The following is a 19,207-nucleotide window of genomic DNA, read 5'->3' on the forward strand; positions in this document are numbered from 1 at the left end:
GGAGGTCTTTCGAGATATCTACATTACTGCCAACGTAACAAGCCAAGCAATTCATAAGCCATTCAAGTTGTCACTAGTTTTCTATGTTCTTATTTTAAGGGCTATTGTGATGTTCTATGGAATTTTAAACCTCATTGCCAACTGTAATTATGTATATCGTGAAATACACTAAACATAAAGCTCAGTTGGGGATTTGATATATATACACAGTACAAAAAGTCTGATAGTTAAGGCTATAATTATTTATGTAGGATTAGAGGTTTTCACAGCAGTGAATCTAGATGACAGCAATCTATATTATTTACTTGACAAAAACTGTCACATATTACTTACAATGTCAAGAAAAACGCCTATAGAGAAAACTTCATTAAAAAAACATCGTATTTCTGTCAGTACAATACAGTGATGCACATTGCTTTATTAATGTAAAAATCCATCAATGATTACTTACAGTTCACACAGCTACAAGTAAAACTATATGAAAAAGTTATATTGAAAGTGATATATATTTCAACAGTACCATTAACTCACACATTAATTTTCTGCAACACAGGACACTATTTCACATCACATAACTTGTAACAGTAAATATAATTTGTCCCATGGTTCAAAATTTCTAACATTCTCAGACACATAAAAATTAATATAATTATGTTTTCAACATTCTTCAAAACATTTAATTTTGAAAAATATGTTTGGTAACAAGAGAAAGTCAGTTAATATGCACAACTGAACCATTAGTGCCAGAAACTAGTGCTTTGGATAATTTGGCGATAAACCTTTGGGTTCCCTGAACCATCTAGTCATTTAGGTAGACAAGCATCAGCCGGAAGTTGTGAATCAAGTACTTACAGCTGTGAGTATGAAGATGGCTGATGTTTGAGATGTGCTTGCTGCCTCCATTATCAGGATGATGAATACTATCAGTAAATTTCTATCAGAATAATGAGGGGTCCTGCAAGGTGAAGCAACTTAGATCCCTTGCAGAAAATAGTTAAGCCAAGACATATTTGGTTAAGACAAAGTACTTACACCGGCAGCACAAACTAGCTACATTTATTGATTATTAAATTCCTGATCTTCAGTTCATTTAACACTTGATTACAATTATTTTTTGACGTAAGTACGTCTATACTGAAGGGTCATTCAGAAAAAAACAGCGTTAGTTACAAAGATGTGTAAGATCCAGCATCGAGTCACCTTTAAACGTTCATTCCTCAGGAATAGTAAGGGTAATGTAACCTATATGTAAAATGGGATCTGGACATATTGCGTACGAAATACGTATTACCTCTTGAGCTTTCCATATGTTTTCAGATTTTACATACCACAAATTGTTTAGGTTCTACAAACATTTATTTATACAAATAAAGGCGCATCGCACTTAACGCTACTGCATATTTATGTTAGATTCTCCGGAACCGTGATTCCACTGTTAATATTTTAAATGTTTATAAATTAGCTGGAGATCAGTATCAATGACAAGACAGCATTCCTAAACTCTAGTACAAATTCAGATGTTATGATACAAATATGTGACGAAGAGACTTGTCAGGAAACAAGGCTTAAAGCCTTTATGATTTTCAGGAAAGGCAGATCTGGAGGTTAATTTTCAAAGTTGTTAGCAGGCACATTAATCAGTGATTTGGTGCTATAATACGTATAGAAAGGAAAAATCACAACTTTTAAACTTCATCTTTGTTTCTTTTAATGCCGTTAAGTAAGAATTCTATGCCACTGTGATCAGACCCTACTACAGTCGAATCCGCAATTAAAATTCTATTTATTTTCCTTAATTTCATGTTCAGTTTAACAAAACCAAGCCGAAGCATCGGTGCTAAACTTCTTTCATTCAAGCGTCTCTTCAATCAAATGTTCAAATCTGTTGTCACAAAGGAATCTTCACAGAATACAAATCATGTGATCAAGAATGTACTTCTTGGTCTAACATGCAGTCAAAACAGTACATATAGTACAATATCACTATTATTGGGATTACAATGAACATAAATCCACGAAAAGGCACCCACAAGTACCTATTTTGGAAATATTACCATTACATTTTCTGAAAGGAACTGAAGAAATTTAACTAAGAGAAGTACTCTTTCAAACTCAGGTCAATACAATGTAAAAATCTTAATAAGATTTGATAAATCATTCTAGAGTTGAAAAATCAAGAAATTTTCTCTCGTACTCTCGCTCACTTTTCTTCTTTTTCTACATTCACAAAAAAATATAAAATGTAGGTAAGTAGGCAGTTTGTCCACATTAAAAATCTCAACCAATTACAATCAAGTCTTTACAAAGGTATGACTGCAGTAATTTCAGTAACTGCAAAATTACAAAATCATTCAAATATATTCTCTTGTGCCGTGAAGCATTCAACATTAAACCAAACACCAAAAATTAGGATATGTAGCATGACATCAAGATGAATTCAAATCAATTACACTTTATAAAACAAAGTGTGCATATACTTGTAACAATTTAAACCACAAATTAAAGTAAATATGCCATACTATATATATATAACTTTTTCTGTTTCACCTATTCTATTAATCAAATGAGAAAACATAAAACGTGCACATAAAACAAAATTCTGTTCCTTAAACCACTACTGCCACAAGTTATGCGTCGTGAAACAGTATTTACACTTTCACATTTGCATGGAAAACATTACAAAATATAAGCTCAACTGTTTTTCAGTGAAACCTCTATACATCGTTCCCCCGGATGCACAGTCTGTTTTGTTCAGTCTCTGATAAGTCCCATATAAAATAGTGTTACATTTTCTCGCTTCTATCTTTCCTCGAACTGTCGTTTTATTTCATCAACCGTTCAAAAATCTTAGTCCTGGCCCACAATTTTCCAGCACTGATCTTTTCTGAGAATTTATAATAAAATTTACATTGTTTTTAGAATTTAATATGATCACTTTAGAGATAAATTAATTCTGAAAGACGCACAACGAACTTACCACAAACAGAGTCGACACCATTGAAGAGTTGTGACATTCGTGAAGCGGGCGGGAATGGTGAGGAAGGGGAAGTAGATGAATGCGAGCCCGAAGTTGTGCGAAGTTTTGCTGCAGCACATGCTGCATTGGTGTAAAAGTGAATTTGTTCTTTTATGTGTACAATATTAGTGAAGGCGATGATAACATTTTTAACTTGGAAAGGGCTCTGTTCGCCTAAAACGTTAAGTTCCGACAAAACATTGACCATTATAGGCTTTTTTTTTTGGGCAAAATGAAGTAACTTTGAAACAGGTTTTATATGTATTGTTTTGTGTATGCCAAAGAGAAAAATGCACAATTTTAATTTTTCTCCTTTTATTGCTTTCCCGCAACTGTCATTTTCCCGTATTCATCGACTTTATTTCCCTCCCCCACCAAAAACGATGCATCTAGGTTTCACTGTATTATGACACAGCATTAATAATATTTGATGCAAAGAAGCTCTAATAAAGGTCCAGTTAGTAATATAACATTTGTAACATTCATGGAGATTCTTCTAATCTGATTCCACAGATTCACTTTTCACCTCATTTGTACTCAGTTTATTTGGTGGTCCATCATGTACAGGACTTCCTTTCCTCTTGCCCAAGAAGCCACCCTTGCCAAAACCATAACCTCTGCCTCGACCACCTACAAAGAGACATCAGTCAAGAGTGGATTGCTAGATTAAAAATGCAGTGGAACCCTTAAGTCAAAGTTCATGGGACAGGGGTTTCTAAGAAAAACAACATTAGTCCAAAATGGATCATTTTTACTTACTGTTGTCACCTTATAGGTTAAACCTGCATTCATAATGAGGTAATATTCTGGAAAAAGTTGCATTAGTCTAGAAGAAATTAAGTAAATAAATATATGTCTTTCTGCCTGTACTACTGTATTCTTCAGTCAAAAACAACTTATGTCCATTTCTTTTGTCTCTTATTTCTGTAAAAGTAAACTACATTCTTATGTCTCAATGCACCGATATAAAGTAAAAATGTAAAGAAATTTTCATTGGTTCTGATGCTGGAAAGTTTTTTTTTTAACATCTGTATTCATTCCGATTTAAGTGGATTCAAAGTGGCCATCTGAAAATCACCAACTGACAGCTTCAATGAATTTCATCAGTCCTTTCATCTAAGAGGCAGCTAACAACGGAGAACTGTTTGCTCTGCTGTACAAGACAAGAAACAAGGAATGAAACGCAATGTCCATTCGGACAAACTACATCAAATCTGACTCTGGGTTCAATCAGACTTAATTTCAACTTCTGAGGATTTGCTTCCTACTGGTGCAATAAAGATACTGATTTTTTAGATTGAACTCAGAGATCAGTAGAATAAGGAGAGGTGGTGATAAAGTAGCTATAGATCTGTTGGGAAAAATTAACCATTAATTAATATGTTTATTCATGCAGTATCACAGAGAACTCATAATGCTGACTTAATGAAGAGACTTGCGACTAACCGCCACCTCTCGTTTGGCTGTGCACAATTTTACCTTGTAGTTTATTAAGTACAAGTTGTACAGTGAAATACCCATTTCAGGTTCCTTGAGGGAGGAATGAGTTTGAACACTAAACTGAGAAAATTTAACATTGAGATCTTGGGATCTTTGAAACTGGATTTTAAATGATGGAAAACTTATTTGTCTCATACATGCCTACCAGAAAAAAGACCCAATGAACATTGAAAGGAATGAAAGTACCAGTAGACTGGAGTAATTTCCTATGCAGACAAATGTAAATGTAAGATTTGAGGTTTCCACAGCAGTGAGTATGAAGATTTCTGTCTTCTGGCTTGTTGCGCTGTGTAGTCTGGTCGATGTTAACCAACGTTTCAGAGGTCATACTGCCTCCGTCATCAGGGCGATTAATATGAAGATTTCTGTCTTCTGGCTTGTTGCGCTGTGTAGTCTGGTCGATGTTAACCAACGTTTCAGAGGTCATACTGCCTCCGTCATCAGGGCATTTCATTCATTCATTCATTGCCCTGATGATGGAGGCAGTATGACCTCTGAAACGTTGGTTAACATTGACCAGACTACACAGCGCAAGAACCCAGAAGACAGAAATCTTCATATTAATCGCCCTGATGACAGAGGCAGTATGACCTCTGAAACGTTGGTTAACATTGACCAGACTACACGGCACAACAACCCAGAAGACAGAAATCTTCAAATTTAAATGGCCTCTTTAAACTAACAAGACTGTTTTTGGATACAGGAAGTACTCATTTCCATTTATTTATTCCCCAAGCATCTATTTAGGGTAATCAGTAATGCTGTACTATGATTCGCACATAACTGAAAGAATGATTAATAATGGAAGGTTCTCCCACATACCTTTGCGTCCTTTCTTAATTCTTACAGTCTTTTGCCTTCTCTTCTCTATATCCTCTTTGGTTTTCTCCAAGAAATTAACTTCCTCGTCACCTTCCAGAGACCTTGCTTCAAGTTCTGAGCCACATACCGTCAGTTTACCATCTTTCAGGTTCTCTACATACTAAAAATGAAAGACGCACATTGTTAGCCCCATATTCAGAATGTATCAAATGTATTAGGCCATAGGAGAACTGTTACTTGGCAAAATGCACAAAAATGTTACGAGGAAAACAGAGGAAAGAATAAAACAAGGAAGGAGACTCACAGGAGCCCTCAACCCAATATTATGTGACAAAAATATCACAAAAAGAACGAAAGAGAGAATATATAAAACAATGGTACAAAGCGTGGCTCTTTATGGAGCAGAAATATGGCAACTCTCGGAACAACAACAACAAAAAGTTGAGAATAATGGAAATGGATTTCCTAAGAAGAGCGGCTGGAATATCCAAAATATCCAAAAGGAACAACAAGATTAGAGAAATCATGAGGGTGGACCGAGATATAATAGAGGAGATAGAGAAAAGACAACTGATTTGGTACGGACACGTGCAAAGGATGGAAGAGGAAAGGTTACCAAAAAAGACTATGAAATGGCAACCAAAAGAGAGAAGGAAAAGAGGAAGACCAAAACCAGGATGGAACGACGGAATTACAAGAACCACGATAGAGTGGAAACTACCTCCGGAAGTATGGGAAAATAGAGAAGAATGGAAGTAAATATTAGGCACTGGAAGACCTAAGTAACGGTCAAGAAATGGAAGAAGAGGAAAATATTGTTGTAAATGGCATGTTTCCAGTCTCAAATGTTGGATTTTCTTTGTCCACAGAAAAGTTATGGCACTACACTTCTCACATTATAAATAGTAAATTTTTTTTGGCAATGCTACCATATTGATGTGACAACAAAAAGGGATGTGCCATCTTCAAGAAATACCATATACACATACCTCTTTTGATGAATTCTCTCCCAGCAGCCTCACCCATGCCTCATCATCTCCTTTGTTAAAGCCAATGAAAGCAACATCCAGACCTTCATTCAGCAGTTTTTCCTTTATGTTGTCACGTGTTGTCTCACCATTAATTCCTTTCAGATGCAAAATTGCTCCTTTCGGCAGATCTTCCTTCTGTGACATCAGTACACTCTTCAACATCATACAAATTATAATAGGATACAGTAATCTTCAAGACTGTGACTTATTATCAGATATTTAATGTAGTCTAGTTCATAAATTGAATGAAAATTAAAAGTGTAAAAACTGACTGGCAGTACCAAAAATTAATTTTTTCATACAGAAACTGGTATTGTAAAACACTACAACACGTAAGATTCGAATAAATACACTTTAAATTATTGTGCATATAAAATTATACTCGAATGCAAATTGTTTTAAATATCCAGTAGAACCTCAAACTTATACTTTTCTGGGAACGAATGAAAAATGGTGTAACTTGTACAAATGGAAAAATCACAAGCTTAATACTTATTGTTACCTTAACCCTTTATTGGAACACTAAGCACACATACATACTTATTCCATGGTCCTATAGTTCTTGAAGAACCTTTGCTGCCTCACTCACCAAATGAAGTAAGTACATTAGCAAGCAATATATAACATATAATTCCCACAAACTAAAAATATACAGCACCATGATGAAAAATAGGCCAGTGTAGCTCAGTTAGTACAGCAACAGTTACTTCTTTACACGTGGGTCCAAATATTCTGCTCGGCACCGTTCGCAAACGCCTTCAATCTATTCTTATCCATAGGTTTTCGCAGCTTGAGTTTCAGCTAAAAATTGGAACTACGTTTACCCAAAATGCTAGTCAACGCAAAATATCTGACATGGCTCCCACCCAAAAGCCAAAGTTATACCTTCAATCTACATTAGTCTTTTAGAATGAGAGACATAATTCACACCCACACAAAATGACTAACACATCTACATTTCTGAATGTTTTAATATATTTTATAGACAGAAAAAAAAATGAATTAATTGTATCAGACATTTGCTGGATTTAATTTACTCTTAATTTCTTAATAGATGTGATTCTGATCTGATATTGTTCCCAGATATTTAACTTTGCCTCAATTCAAAATAATTTATCAGTTATGTTTATATTAAGATTCTTTTCTGTATTCTGGTAATGGTAAATGAAAATACACTTATTTTTCTCCAAACTTTCTTTTAGACAAACCGCCATATTAGCATCTAACAGAACTTCTAAGTTTTCCTTTGTTTTCACCAGACAAATTAACATCTTCAGCACAGAAAAAATACAGCTCAAAAGTATTTATTATACCTGTTGCTGCTCCTCTACTTTAAAGTTATTTGTTGGTGCCCTTCCAGTCTTCTTTCTTTCAGCACGTTCCTTCTTCTTCTCTTCAACATAATCTGACCTGGAATTGAAGTATGTTGATCAAATGTAAAATAATAAACCACCCTTTCCTATGTATGATTTGAGGTTTTCACAGCGGTGAGTATGAAGATTCCTGTCTTCTGGGTTGTTGCGCTGTGTATCTGGTTGATGTTAGCCAACGTTTCAGAGGTCATACTGCCTCCGTCATCAGGCAGTATGACCTCTGAAACGTTGGTTAACATCAACCAGACTACACAGTGCAACAACCCAGAAGACAGGAATCTTCACCCTTTCCTAGTTTCAGATTACAAATTATATGTTTATCATTGAGGTCCGCAGTGGCCGCGCGGTCTGAGGCGTGGGCCTTCTGCCGCTTGGTCGCTGGGACCGTGGGTTCGAATCCCACTGAAGCCATGGATGATTTTCTGTGTTGTCCTGCGTACAGGTAGAGGCCTTGCGACGGGCCGATCCCTCGTCCAAGGAGTCCTACCGAATGTGTATAGATCAAGCCAACGAAAAGTTGGGACCCACAGTGCTCAGGCACTTGAAGAATGGGTTGTTCCCAGTATGTTTATCATTTCATCACATCTTTATTGTAACACTGTTTCTGTTTACTAAGTAACTCCTTAATTAATCAATGGCAATTGGTTAAGTGATTGAAAGTATAAACCAAACTACCAACATTCCTATCATAAAATTAATTTTCATTTAGTATTTCTTTTCTATAATCCACTTCTTTAAGACAGTCTACAAAGAAACAGTCACTTTTGTAAGTTTTTCTAAAAGACAGTCATTCTTCAAGAATGCAACTACCACATTACAGCAGAACTGCATACTTTAATGCACTGAGACCAGAATTTCAGGAATATAATGTATTAGCCACAAGTCTGAGAAATTTAGTGAAATATAGAAATCTATATACAATGTTATAATTCAATAACACATGAAGACATACTGGATAAATGAAACATTCGGAACAGTAAAGACAAACCTACAAAAGAAGAAGCTCTAAAGAGTCCATGAAGAAATAGATATAGCCTTCCCCCACAAGTGTTGACATTAATACATGTTGAGCCACATGGCTCAAAAATGCATGTCCATGTGCAAATACTTACTGCCACTTGCTTATTAGTTTTACATCCTCATACTTAACATCGCTCTCCAAAAATTTTGCTGCTAATTCTTTTGTCTTGAAAATAACAAAAACTGATCCCTTGAATATGAATTTGTTTGTTGCCTTATCTTTATATGACCTCATCTGAAAAGAAAACAACATTAAAAATTACACAGTGTTAATACAGCTGTATCAAATGTTATCACCATTTACTAATAGCCTGGTTAAGTAAAGACATTACATCAATTCCCCACTTAATGGTACCTGCACCTTGTCGTGGTGGTGGGGCTTGAGCTATGCTGGCGGTAGCATAGCTACTGGTAGGGCCTCCCTAGCCAGATTGGTCGAGGAGGAGAGGTCAGACTAAGACAGGTACCCTGGTCCTCCAGGTTAGGGGGTTGGTCACAAGGCTAACAACCTTGCACCATAAAAAGGAAGATGTTTCGAAACCTCAATCAAAGCCTTGGACAGACAGACCGAATGGAAGGGGAGAATTGAGGAGGCCATGGACCGAATACGGACTGGAGAGCCATAGAAGAAGATTACATCAACTGCAATGCTTACTTAGCTATGAAGATGACTAAAATATTTTCCTATGACCACCTCTTCTCCTAACCATGCACTCACCAGAACTTTGTTATCACCTCCTTTCCCAATTCAAATGGTCATCAAAACTCCACCACCTCTTCTCACCATGTGGCCTTTAAAACATTTTTCATCACCTTTCAACAAACCACATGTCATCAACTGGACAGCAGCCTGATCCTGTTTTACCAATCAGGCCCACTAAATCCCACTTGCCACCCACTGCCTTGCTCTATATAAGGCTTCCTAAAATCTCCAATACTCATTCACCCTTAACATGGCAACTGCAGTGTCTGCCAAAATGTAAAACCTAAAACATTTGATGTGGCTAATTCCAAAAGCTGAAGTTAAACACACCTAAATTAAGTTACAAATTACAAACATTATGTGTAACATTAAATATTGGTCATACTGCTTTAGATTCCTTTCTGAACCCTAACAAAAATTCTTTTAAAGAATAATTAAATATTTAAAATTCATTACCTGAACATTATCAATTGGGCCATATGATTGGAAGTAATTCAATAACTTGTCCAATGTTGTGCTATCCACAGGAAATCCCTTGCAGTAAACAGTTCGGGTTGTAAGTTCTTTGCGCCGTTCCTCATTTAATACTGGCAATGGGGAATTTGGATTACGACGAATTTTCTTCTTGTCATCACTAACCTGCATGGAAAAATAAAATCATATTCCCTACATAACAGCATATTTTATTTTACAAACATATCACATACAAATTTGTGCAATTATAATGGGTTTCCCTTTAGTAAATCTACAACAGGACTGCATGGTTGCTGTAATTCTGGTGATCACCCTCAATGATGACCTTATCAATCTTCCTTGCCAAGCAAATGGGAGGGGAAGAAAAAAAAACAAAAAAACAAACAAACAAACAAACAATTTCTGTAAATGGAGTGCATGTGAAGCAGACTGAATTATTTTTAGTTTAACAATTCCTTTAAACTGCATTGCTTATAAAGCATCACATGTGACATCTGTTGACTGTAAACTCAAAACAATACTCTTTATGACACAATCATAGTTTCATTACTATACACAGATAATAATTCTTTAATTAATTTTAAAACTAGAGATGTACTGTTACATCACTCAGCACCTGACATCAATATGTTCGGTGTAATATATCAACAGAGGGCTCAAAATTAAATAAATGGTAAAAATAACAATGCAGTGTTAATTTCTTGCCACATTACAAGAGAGTCACCATACCATTAGATGATTAAACAAACCCAAATATGAACTAAACCAATCAAACATGTCATCAGTGTCATGTGGGTAGATGTAATCTTTCATTAACAATGCAAAGTTTATGAAAATTAGCCACATGGTTACAAAGTCATCAGGAATGAATAAAACGATTGTAGAAAAATATTTTATAATTATGGCATTTCAAAATGTCCCACTAATGATTACTCCATCAATGGGAATATATAATTTGCACTTCTGACGTTTCCACTTCATAAATAAATTTTACGACATTGCTTATTCTTCATCCAACAGCATGTGAGAGCTGGGGAAAAAATCCATCCACTAAGATGTATGTGCTGGTAATGCTGCTATCACTTGTCAAATATTAGTTGCCTGTACAAATCAGTAACAAATAAACAGAACAGAAAAAACAACTAGAAACAAACAAATGTGCATCAATTCACTAACTTCTTCAGTAATTTCTATAAACAGTCCTTAAGGTGATTGTACATTCCATTAAAATTGTTCCCTTCTTCCAACTACAAGACAGACACATATGTAGAGTGCATTATTCCAATAAGACTTATTGAAATCTGATAAATGTTTAGAAATTACAAAATGAATCCTTACCTCCACAAGATCTGATGCTTCCAAAGCTGCTACTATCACATCACAGTCTGTTGTAAGGCTTGAAAGGCGCTTAAACTTCAGCATTACTTCAAGTGGAATCCAACCATCTTCCAGTTTTATTTGTTCTTGGAGAAATTTGTCTTTTGGCAAATTTATATCTCCAAAGTAATACTGTAAAACATGAACTGTATGTACAGAATGAAAATTTACAAGATTGATGCCTTAATGTACTATATGATATTTTGGACAGATAACATGCACAATATCCTCTAGCCATATAGTTCCAACCTATCTGGTTGAAAGACTTTGGTTATGATTACAAATACATGTAAATTCAGTATTGTCAAGTTCAATCTCTGTAACTAAAAATGCTGGCTACATTGGAGAAATTTCATAAACCAGGGAAAAACAATATTTCTTTTGTTATTTACCCTTTTCCTATGACACGCCACTGCATAACTTTCTTGAACATCCCTGTGCCTAACCTCTAAAATAGACAAAAATTAACAATTTTCCTAGGGGTTATCTCTCTAAGGGGAACATTTCTTTGTATTTACCACCTTTACTATGACTCACTATTGAAGAGAAATGCACCACTGTGCAAGCTTTTGACACCCTGCACTGCATTTAAAAATATAAAATATCTATAATTTTCCTCTCCAAGGTTTTTTAAATATATATTTGATAAAAAACTGTTTTACAATGTTTTAGAAATTCTTATGCCTACGTAAAAAATAGAAAAACTCTTCCCAGGGTTGTCTCTCCAAGAGAAAACAAAATTCTTCTGTGATCTGCCATCTGGGATAAATGCACTACTGTATATTTTATGGACATCCCTGTGAATGTTTTCAAAATAATGTAATCAATAACTGCTGCAGTTGTCTCCCCAAAATCAGCATCTTTAGTATGTACCACATTTTCCTACAATATACTCTTTGGAAGAAGCAGGTTGGGATGGCCAGACATTTGAATAAAGGGTTTGCTACTATACAGATGGGTACAATCAAATTGCTTCACCTCCAATATTACTGGAAAACAAATACACTTTTCAAATAAGAGTGGTTTCCTTTGCATATTAGGGGAAATAATTTTTCTTGTACAATGCCTCAAGTTTATGGCAAATCCAAAACCAGGATAAATCATCCCTGATGACTGACTGGTGACAATGAGGCCTTTAATAAACCATTGAACAATACTAGTTACAGTGCATACTAACCTGGGAAGAATCTTTCACTTGATAAATACATTGTTTGCAAAGAGGAAAATTGGTTTGAAGAGGTAAAAGGCATAAATATTTTATGTTATATATGCTGATAGAGGCAAACCACTTCTGAATCATCTGCCAAGTAAACGGACCTGTCGTCAGACAGAACACTAATAATAATAATAATAATGCTGAAAGAACTTTAGTGTGATACGTTTCTCGATCTACACAGGACAATTAAACAAACTAGGTGGCAAGAGACAATGCTGCACTGGTCAGTCGATGGCTGGAAAACTAAATGTCAGAAACTCAATCAATATGTAAATCTTTTGCAACAGTTTTGATCTCGCATTATAACTGTTTCATGCTGATATATACTGCACTGGAACACTACTTATTCATCAAAAGTATAAGCACATTCCAAATATTGCAACTGCAAAATTACACACGGACTGCAAATAAAAACAATTACATCCTCTCACCACAAAAAAACTAAGCTTCAGTCCATAAGCTCTTTACCTCAATTTGACGAACTATCTTGTCATTCAAACTGGGCCACTTTTCCTCTTGAACACCATTAACATCTCCATCTGAACCCTTTTCTTCTTTTACATCACAATCATCTCCATCTGACCCTTTTTCTTCTACAACACCATTAGAATCTTCATCTGCCATTTTGAATACCTTAACACTGAAAGAACACAATACTCCTTACAAACGTATTCCAAGCAGTTATCAAGAGGACTACACTTCATAATTATAATCTATTCATACAGGCATAAATGATGCTAAACAATATAATCTAGAAAGAACGCACTAACTAACCAACGACAGTTATAAATACACACATTAATTATTAATGACTAACCTTCACTTTGTCGTACGTATACTTAAAAATATGAAGGTTATTCAAACCAAACACAAAAATTGTAAAACACGTGCATTCACCGCCACACAACCAACAGCTATTGCCTGTTGCCAACTTATCCTGATCGCGTGACCAATATGTGTCTGTGACCAACATAACCTGCACAGAGTATAAGAACATTTATTACCTGATATCCGTGTTGTAATTGTCTCTGCCCGAAATTGTGGCACAAGTACTGATCACTGTGAATGCACGGAAGTAATAATATGATATATAATTAAAATAGAACTACCACTGTGAATTATGTTCGGTAAATGTTATTGAACTACTTGCATAAACACAGGTCATGTGTGAACGACTGAAGGTGAGTGACTTCGCATTCGTTTTCCCCCACCAATTACATTATGAAATGGAGAAATCCAAACTATAGCGCAAGTATTCGGATTGTTATTCAACTATCGTTCGAATCAATCAAACGAAATTGTTTCTTTCGATTTCTAGACTAAAATCATACAGAATGCAAAGAACATAAATTCATTCGTTTTTCTATCGATAGATTGGAATAATCGAATAATTCCATAGATTCTTCTAGTTGTGTCTTTAACAATCTGTGATGTATGGGGGCTGGTTTTCTTTGGTTGTGACAACCATTTTCTCTTTTGGGTTGTAGGTAAATTAAATTTGATTCCGGCTAAAAGCGTTACGTTACATCACCATAGAAAGGAGTGTTGTAGAATTTGTGGGAAAATTGTTTAGGAGGTTGCACTACCAAAGACGTATGCCAACTTACCAAGCCAAATGATGAAAGTAGGGTTCTGAATATGAAAGTTCTGGCTAAAGAAAGAATAAAAACAAAGCTGTTCTAACCAAATAACGAGAGAAAAGGATAGAAACCGCAAAACAACAAGTATTAACATTTGTCGTCGAATCAAGGATGGTTTGTTGTTAAGCGTTATGTTTGGCAGTGTCTGCTTTTTTAAAACCCTCTTCCTTAACAAGTGTGTTGTTTTTTAATAGGTATAGTTCCGTTTTAATTATGCTGTAACTGATGTTCCTCATTGCGTTGTTGGCTAATATGCTATATTAAAAGCTGCTAGTTTACTTTTACATTATTACTTATTTGGTTAGCTTAATGTAGCTACACTTATGTAGCATTTTTAGAGAACCCACAGTAATAATTCGTAGACATCACTATCCTTTCAGGTAATATGAGGAGGAGACTATAACCTGTTCCTCCTGTATCCTTCTGACATGACTTCACATTCATCCTGCCATTCAGTGCTATGAAACTTATGTAGTTACAAGGTGTCATTAAATAAAGAAAAGTTATAACTAACAGGTTCATCACTGTCAACACAAAAACCCATGGTTGGCAGTTTACAATGTCACAATGTAGTTATTTCATAATAACTCCAGGAATATATCTCCTGGAATGATATACATTTATAATAGACCTTTCTTGTTTAGAGTCTGTTCATGATGTTGGAACCTGTAATGCAGGTTCTACAGTCTCAAAGAATAATCTTGGCAAGTAGTTCTCCAAGAAGAGTAGAGATTTTGAAAGGTGTGGTAAGTGAAATGTTTTAAGCTGTGTTTTTATTATCAATTATTGAGTAACGTGCTTCAGCAAAGGGTGTAGTCAATGATTCAAGACTAAATCATGTAGACTTAAATGATTCAAAACTAAATCATGTAGACCTAAATGGTTCAAGCGCTTCATGTAGCCTTGACTTTAACCACTGAATTATTTTTCCTGTCATTTGCCTTATTTATTCTTGCAAAGATAATGAATTGATTTATTCTGTCATCCATAGGAAATACAATAATAAACATGCAGAAACAGTAATGCGTAACACAAAACAACACAGTAAACCTTATATAAACAACCCTTATACATTAGAAGGCTAGTCATTCCACCACCAATCCATTTATTAAAAATATGGCTGTTTTTGCAATGAATAATTTATTATTATTATTATCATCATCATCATTGCTCTTGATGCTGTAGCAACTATTGCTATTAATGTTAATTTTGTTGTAAGGTATCATTGTTGCTACTGTTATAATCATCATCATTAAATAAATTCTTGTCCTTTGTACAAAGAAGCAATAATTCATAGCAGTGGTTGTTTGTTACAGAAAGATAGGTGCCAGTATTCTGAAGTGAACTATTTATAAAATTGTCATGCATGTGAGTTCATTCACTTTTCCATGTAACATCAAATGATAAATATTATCACACTTTTCAGAAAGCTTTCTTTCCTTTAGTAGAACAAAGTTTTTGTATGGCTTGCTTCTGGTGCTATACTGTGGTGTGTTACATAGTGTTTTTGGTCAATTGAAGTACAGTGACTTTTCTAGACAGAATGCCCATGAAGAAAACTTAAGTCAGTTAAGTATTTTGTCTTGTGTTAGCTGATAAATATGTGGTTATCCACGATTACAAGAATTTATATCACGGCGCTGATATTGACATCATCAAAACTTAAGTTAAAATATTTAGTAGGATATGAGGTTTTCATGGCAGTGAGTCTGAAGATAGCTGTCTTCTGGGTTATAGCACCATGTCATCTGGTAGAAGTTGACCAACGTTTCAGAGGCTCTTGCTGCCTCTATCATCAGGGTGCTAAGTTACTCAAGTCCAGTCAGTCAAGGACCTTTGAAACATTGGTAAATTTTTACCAGACCACACAGCACTACAACCCAGAAGACCGGGATCTTAAAAATATTTGTTTGCCTTTACAGAAATTTATTTAACTACATACAAACTTAATATAAAAAGACAGTATTATCCAACAACTTGCATTAATACTTGAGCCAAAATAATATCTAATAGAAAGTTGAAAGAAAAAAAACTTTAAAGTTTGCATATTGACCATTTTATTTTCAGGGACTGAAGTTTGATGTTTGTCCATCATTGTATGAAGAGGACCTTGATCCATTAAAGTACAGATGTCACTCAGAATATGTTATAGACTGTGCATCCAATAAGGTGCAAGAAGTAGCACAAAGATTGTGTGCTGAAGGAAACAAACCTGACATAATTATTGGTGCAGATACTGTTGTTTCAATGGATGGAAAGGTGTATGGCAAACCTAAAACTGAAGAGAAGGCAGTTGAGATGTTAAAAGCGTAAGAATTCTAGTTTTATTTTATTTTTAGACTTGCCAGTTCTCTATCAAATATATTATATTATTTTCTGTGGAAGTTTGCTGAATGAAGTTTTTGGCTCATGGAATTTAAAAGCATCTTGACACTGATGTTCAGTATTGAATGAACTGTAGAGAGTTTTGTAATATAAAGGTACTGCTGTAATTCAAATTAATTAAAATTGTGGGTGCAGAATTAGGAAAGCAGGCTAAAAAAAGAAACAAAATATAAAAGTAATTTGTTGTAACAAATGCCTGAAATATCTTATAATTTATTTGACAGTGTAAGTAAACGTGCGTGAATCCTTTATCGAGAATTTATTCGTTGATTTCCATTATGTGATGTGCATTTGATATGTGAAATATTTCAGAAATTGAGTGTACTCTCATCATTAGGCATTTGGTTGTACAGATATACTCCACACAATGGACAATTCTAACATAACTCTCTGATAATGAATCCACAATTTTCACAGACTTAAAGATCCGTTTGTAATTAATTTCTAACAGGCTAAGAGGACATGTACACACCGTTTTTACTGGTGTTATTGTCGACACTGGCACCAAGATAGTGAAATTCAGTGAGTGCACCAAAGTTTTCATGGCACCAATTTCAGAGGAAACCATAAAGGCATATGTCAAAACTGGAGAACCTCTGTAAGTATTTTCTGTTCATTACTTCAGATATCAAAGATATTATTTGGAATATATTATTAAACTGGTATTTGAAGTAGTTTAAATTAAACATTTATTGTATCTAACATGATTATGCGTCCCGCTCTGTAGCTGCGCGGTCTGAGGCATCATGCTTCGGACCAGCGATACAGAATGCGCGCCGGTTTGAGTCTCGGGGAAAGAAATTTCTCATGAGATTTTTGAGCGGTGTATGGGACCGGTGCCAGCCCAGCATCGTGAGGAAATTGGGGAGCTACAATGGGTAGCGTAATCCGGTCAGGAAAGCTAGCAATGGCTGGGGGTTCGTCGTGCTGACCACACGTCACCCTATATCTGGTTGGATGATCGTTCACCTCTGCTTAGGCATGTGAACGTGAGGCCAGCAGCCAGCTAGTCGGCTTTGGCTCTCAGAGGACTGTTACGCCACGGATTTAATTTTAATTTTTAACATGATTATACGGGGAGAGGGATGAATTACTAAATACTCAGATCTTGGTGTTCATTTTCTTTTTCCAAAATTAGTAATATTCAGCACAAAGAATTTAATTATACAAAGGAAACAAAAGTAAAAAAGTGACTGATTGTAAATACTAATTCTTTCAGGTGTTACAAATCATGTATATAATTAGCTATATATTATGGACCAGCATAATCTGCAGACCCCTGCTTTGTTTGACTCATTTTTATAAGTTAAGTTCTACAGTATAATTTACAATTATACTGACTGTTTTGTGTTTAATTTTAAGGGACAAAGCAGGTGGATATGGAATTCAAGGGCTTGGTGGCAGTCTGATTGAAAAGATTGAAGGGGATTACTTCAATGTCATTGGTTTGCCCTTACACAGTTTGTGTAAGCACCTAGTTGAAATTAGCAACAACATCAAGTTAATTCCTTCAGGAGCACCAGCTGTGTGAAATTGGGCTACTTTCATCTCACACTCAATTGATTCATTGAACTGAATACTGCATAGATGTAAATGAAAATATTCTAAAGGATGCCATAAAATAAATTATTTACAAAAACAGCAAGAACAGTATGGTATCAAGAGCATTTCCCTCTGGTGGTCCTTTCAAATGGTGTTATCTATCTTCCCTATTACAATTAATTTATGAATAGCTGAAAGTGTATGTTGACTATGTAATATGAGGAAACTACTTATCATCTAACGTCAGGATGTCCCATTCTGGCAAGGAATGAATACATAATAAAGTCTGTACTCAACGTCACTACTTAATTGCAAACCATTAGGCATTGAAACAAGAGAAAACTGGTATTCACACCACCAAAGCCAGTATGTGAATATGAAGATATGGTAGGACTGTAGAATCGAGGAATGCAAACAGATAGAGAGGTTCTGGCAAGTAGGCCTTACATAGCAATAAAAAATATAAAATTTGCGGGATGTAGCGGTACTGTCGTACAGGAATGTATAACAGGAGTCAAAAAGTTTTTTATTTATTTAACCTATCTCTCTGACTATACAGCGTCAAGTGAGAGGATTAGTGTTTATGAATTGAAAATGATGTGGGCGGAAGCGGTCATGGCCTAATTTAAGATACCTTGTGCCTCAACGATTCGTAATTATTTCGTAAATGTAGTTAAACAAGAAGAAAATTCTAGTCGTCGCCACTATCATCGATGAAGCTTCTAGTTCATATGGTTGCCGACAGATGTCAGACACCGTGCTGCAGAGATGGCTCTGTTGACAGTAAAGTTGTTTTACGTGGTCTGGGAGATTAGACATGACCTCCATACGATGTGTTCATTGCCTCAGTTTCCAGCATCAGTTCATCTTTGGGGTATTTCGTAAAATTACCTACTGATGCCTCAGAAAACAAACATGACAAGAACTCTCCAAAGCAAATAAATTAATTTACGTGTATTGAGATATTCCAAGAACAAAACTGATGTCAGGGAGATATAAAATTTCTGATTGTATTTAGTAAACTATGAAATAAATTTATATTATGTATTTGGCAGCTATGCTTGGGTATACAATGATTCAGACGACTTAAAATCTTTGAATGAAGAAT

General features: G+C 35.2%; 2 protein-coding genes across 7 annotated transcripts; one reads left to right on the forward strand and one right to left on the reverse strand.

The window, feature by feature from the left end:
- Nucleotides 1–383: 383 nt before the first annotated feature.
- On the reverse strand, nt 384–13,559 carry La (La autoantigen-like). The gene is made up of 9 exons (XM_087352853.1): nt 13,537–13,559; nt 13,001–13,172; nt 11,278–11,448; nt 9,922–10,104; nt 8,855–8,997; nt 7,683–7,779; nt 6,328–6,522; nt 5,339–5,498; nt 384–3,646 (listed from the first exon to the last, which is right to left on the reverse strand). The coding sequence occupies exons 2-9, from the start codon at nt 13,154–13,156 to the stop codon at nt 3,513–3,515; spliced, it is 1,239 nt and encodes a 412-aa protein (XP_087208979.1). The 5' UTR covers nt 13,157–13,172; nt 13,537–13,559; the 3' UTR covers nt 384–3,512.
- Nucleotides 13,560–13,571: 12 nt separating this feature from the next.
- LOC110827144 (uncharacterized) lies at nt 13,572–18,205 on the forward strand. 6 transcript variants are annotated; one of them, XM_022058521.2, is made up of 5 exons: nt 13,572–13,713; nt 14,817–14,918; nt 16,240–16,481; nt 17,009–17,155; nt 17,920–18,205. In XM_022058521.2, the coding sequence occupies exons 1-5, from the start codon at nt 13,696–13,698 to the stop codon at nt 18,086–18,088; spliced, it is 678 nt and encodes a 225-aa protein (XP_021914213.1). In that variant the 5' UTR covers nt 13,572–13,695; the 3' UTR covers nt 18,089–18,205. The 6 variants fall into 6 exon arrangements, with proteins under 6 accessions (XP_021914213.1, XP_021914218.1, XP_087208980.1 ...); XM_022058526.2 differs by lacking the exon at nt 13,572–13,713 and adding an exon at nt 13,942–14,019; XM_022058525.2 differs by lacking the exon at nt 13,572–13,713 and adding an exon at nt 13,969–14,366.
- Nucleotides 18,206–19,207: the final 1,002 nt, after the last annotated feature.

The sequence above is a fragment of the Zootermopsis nevadensis genome, unplaced genomic scaffold, assembly GCF_977971745.1.
Source record: "Zootermopsis nevadensis isolate Lab colony 2312 unplaced genomic scaffold, Znev_1.0 Znev_ptg000021l, whole genome shotgun sequence".
Classification (NCBI taxonomy): Eukaryota; Metazoa; Arthropoda; class Insecta; order Blattodea; family Termopsidae; genus Zootermopsis; species Zootermopsis nevadensis.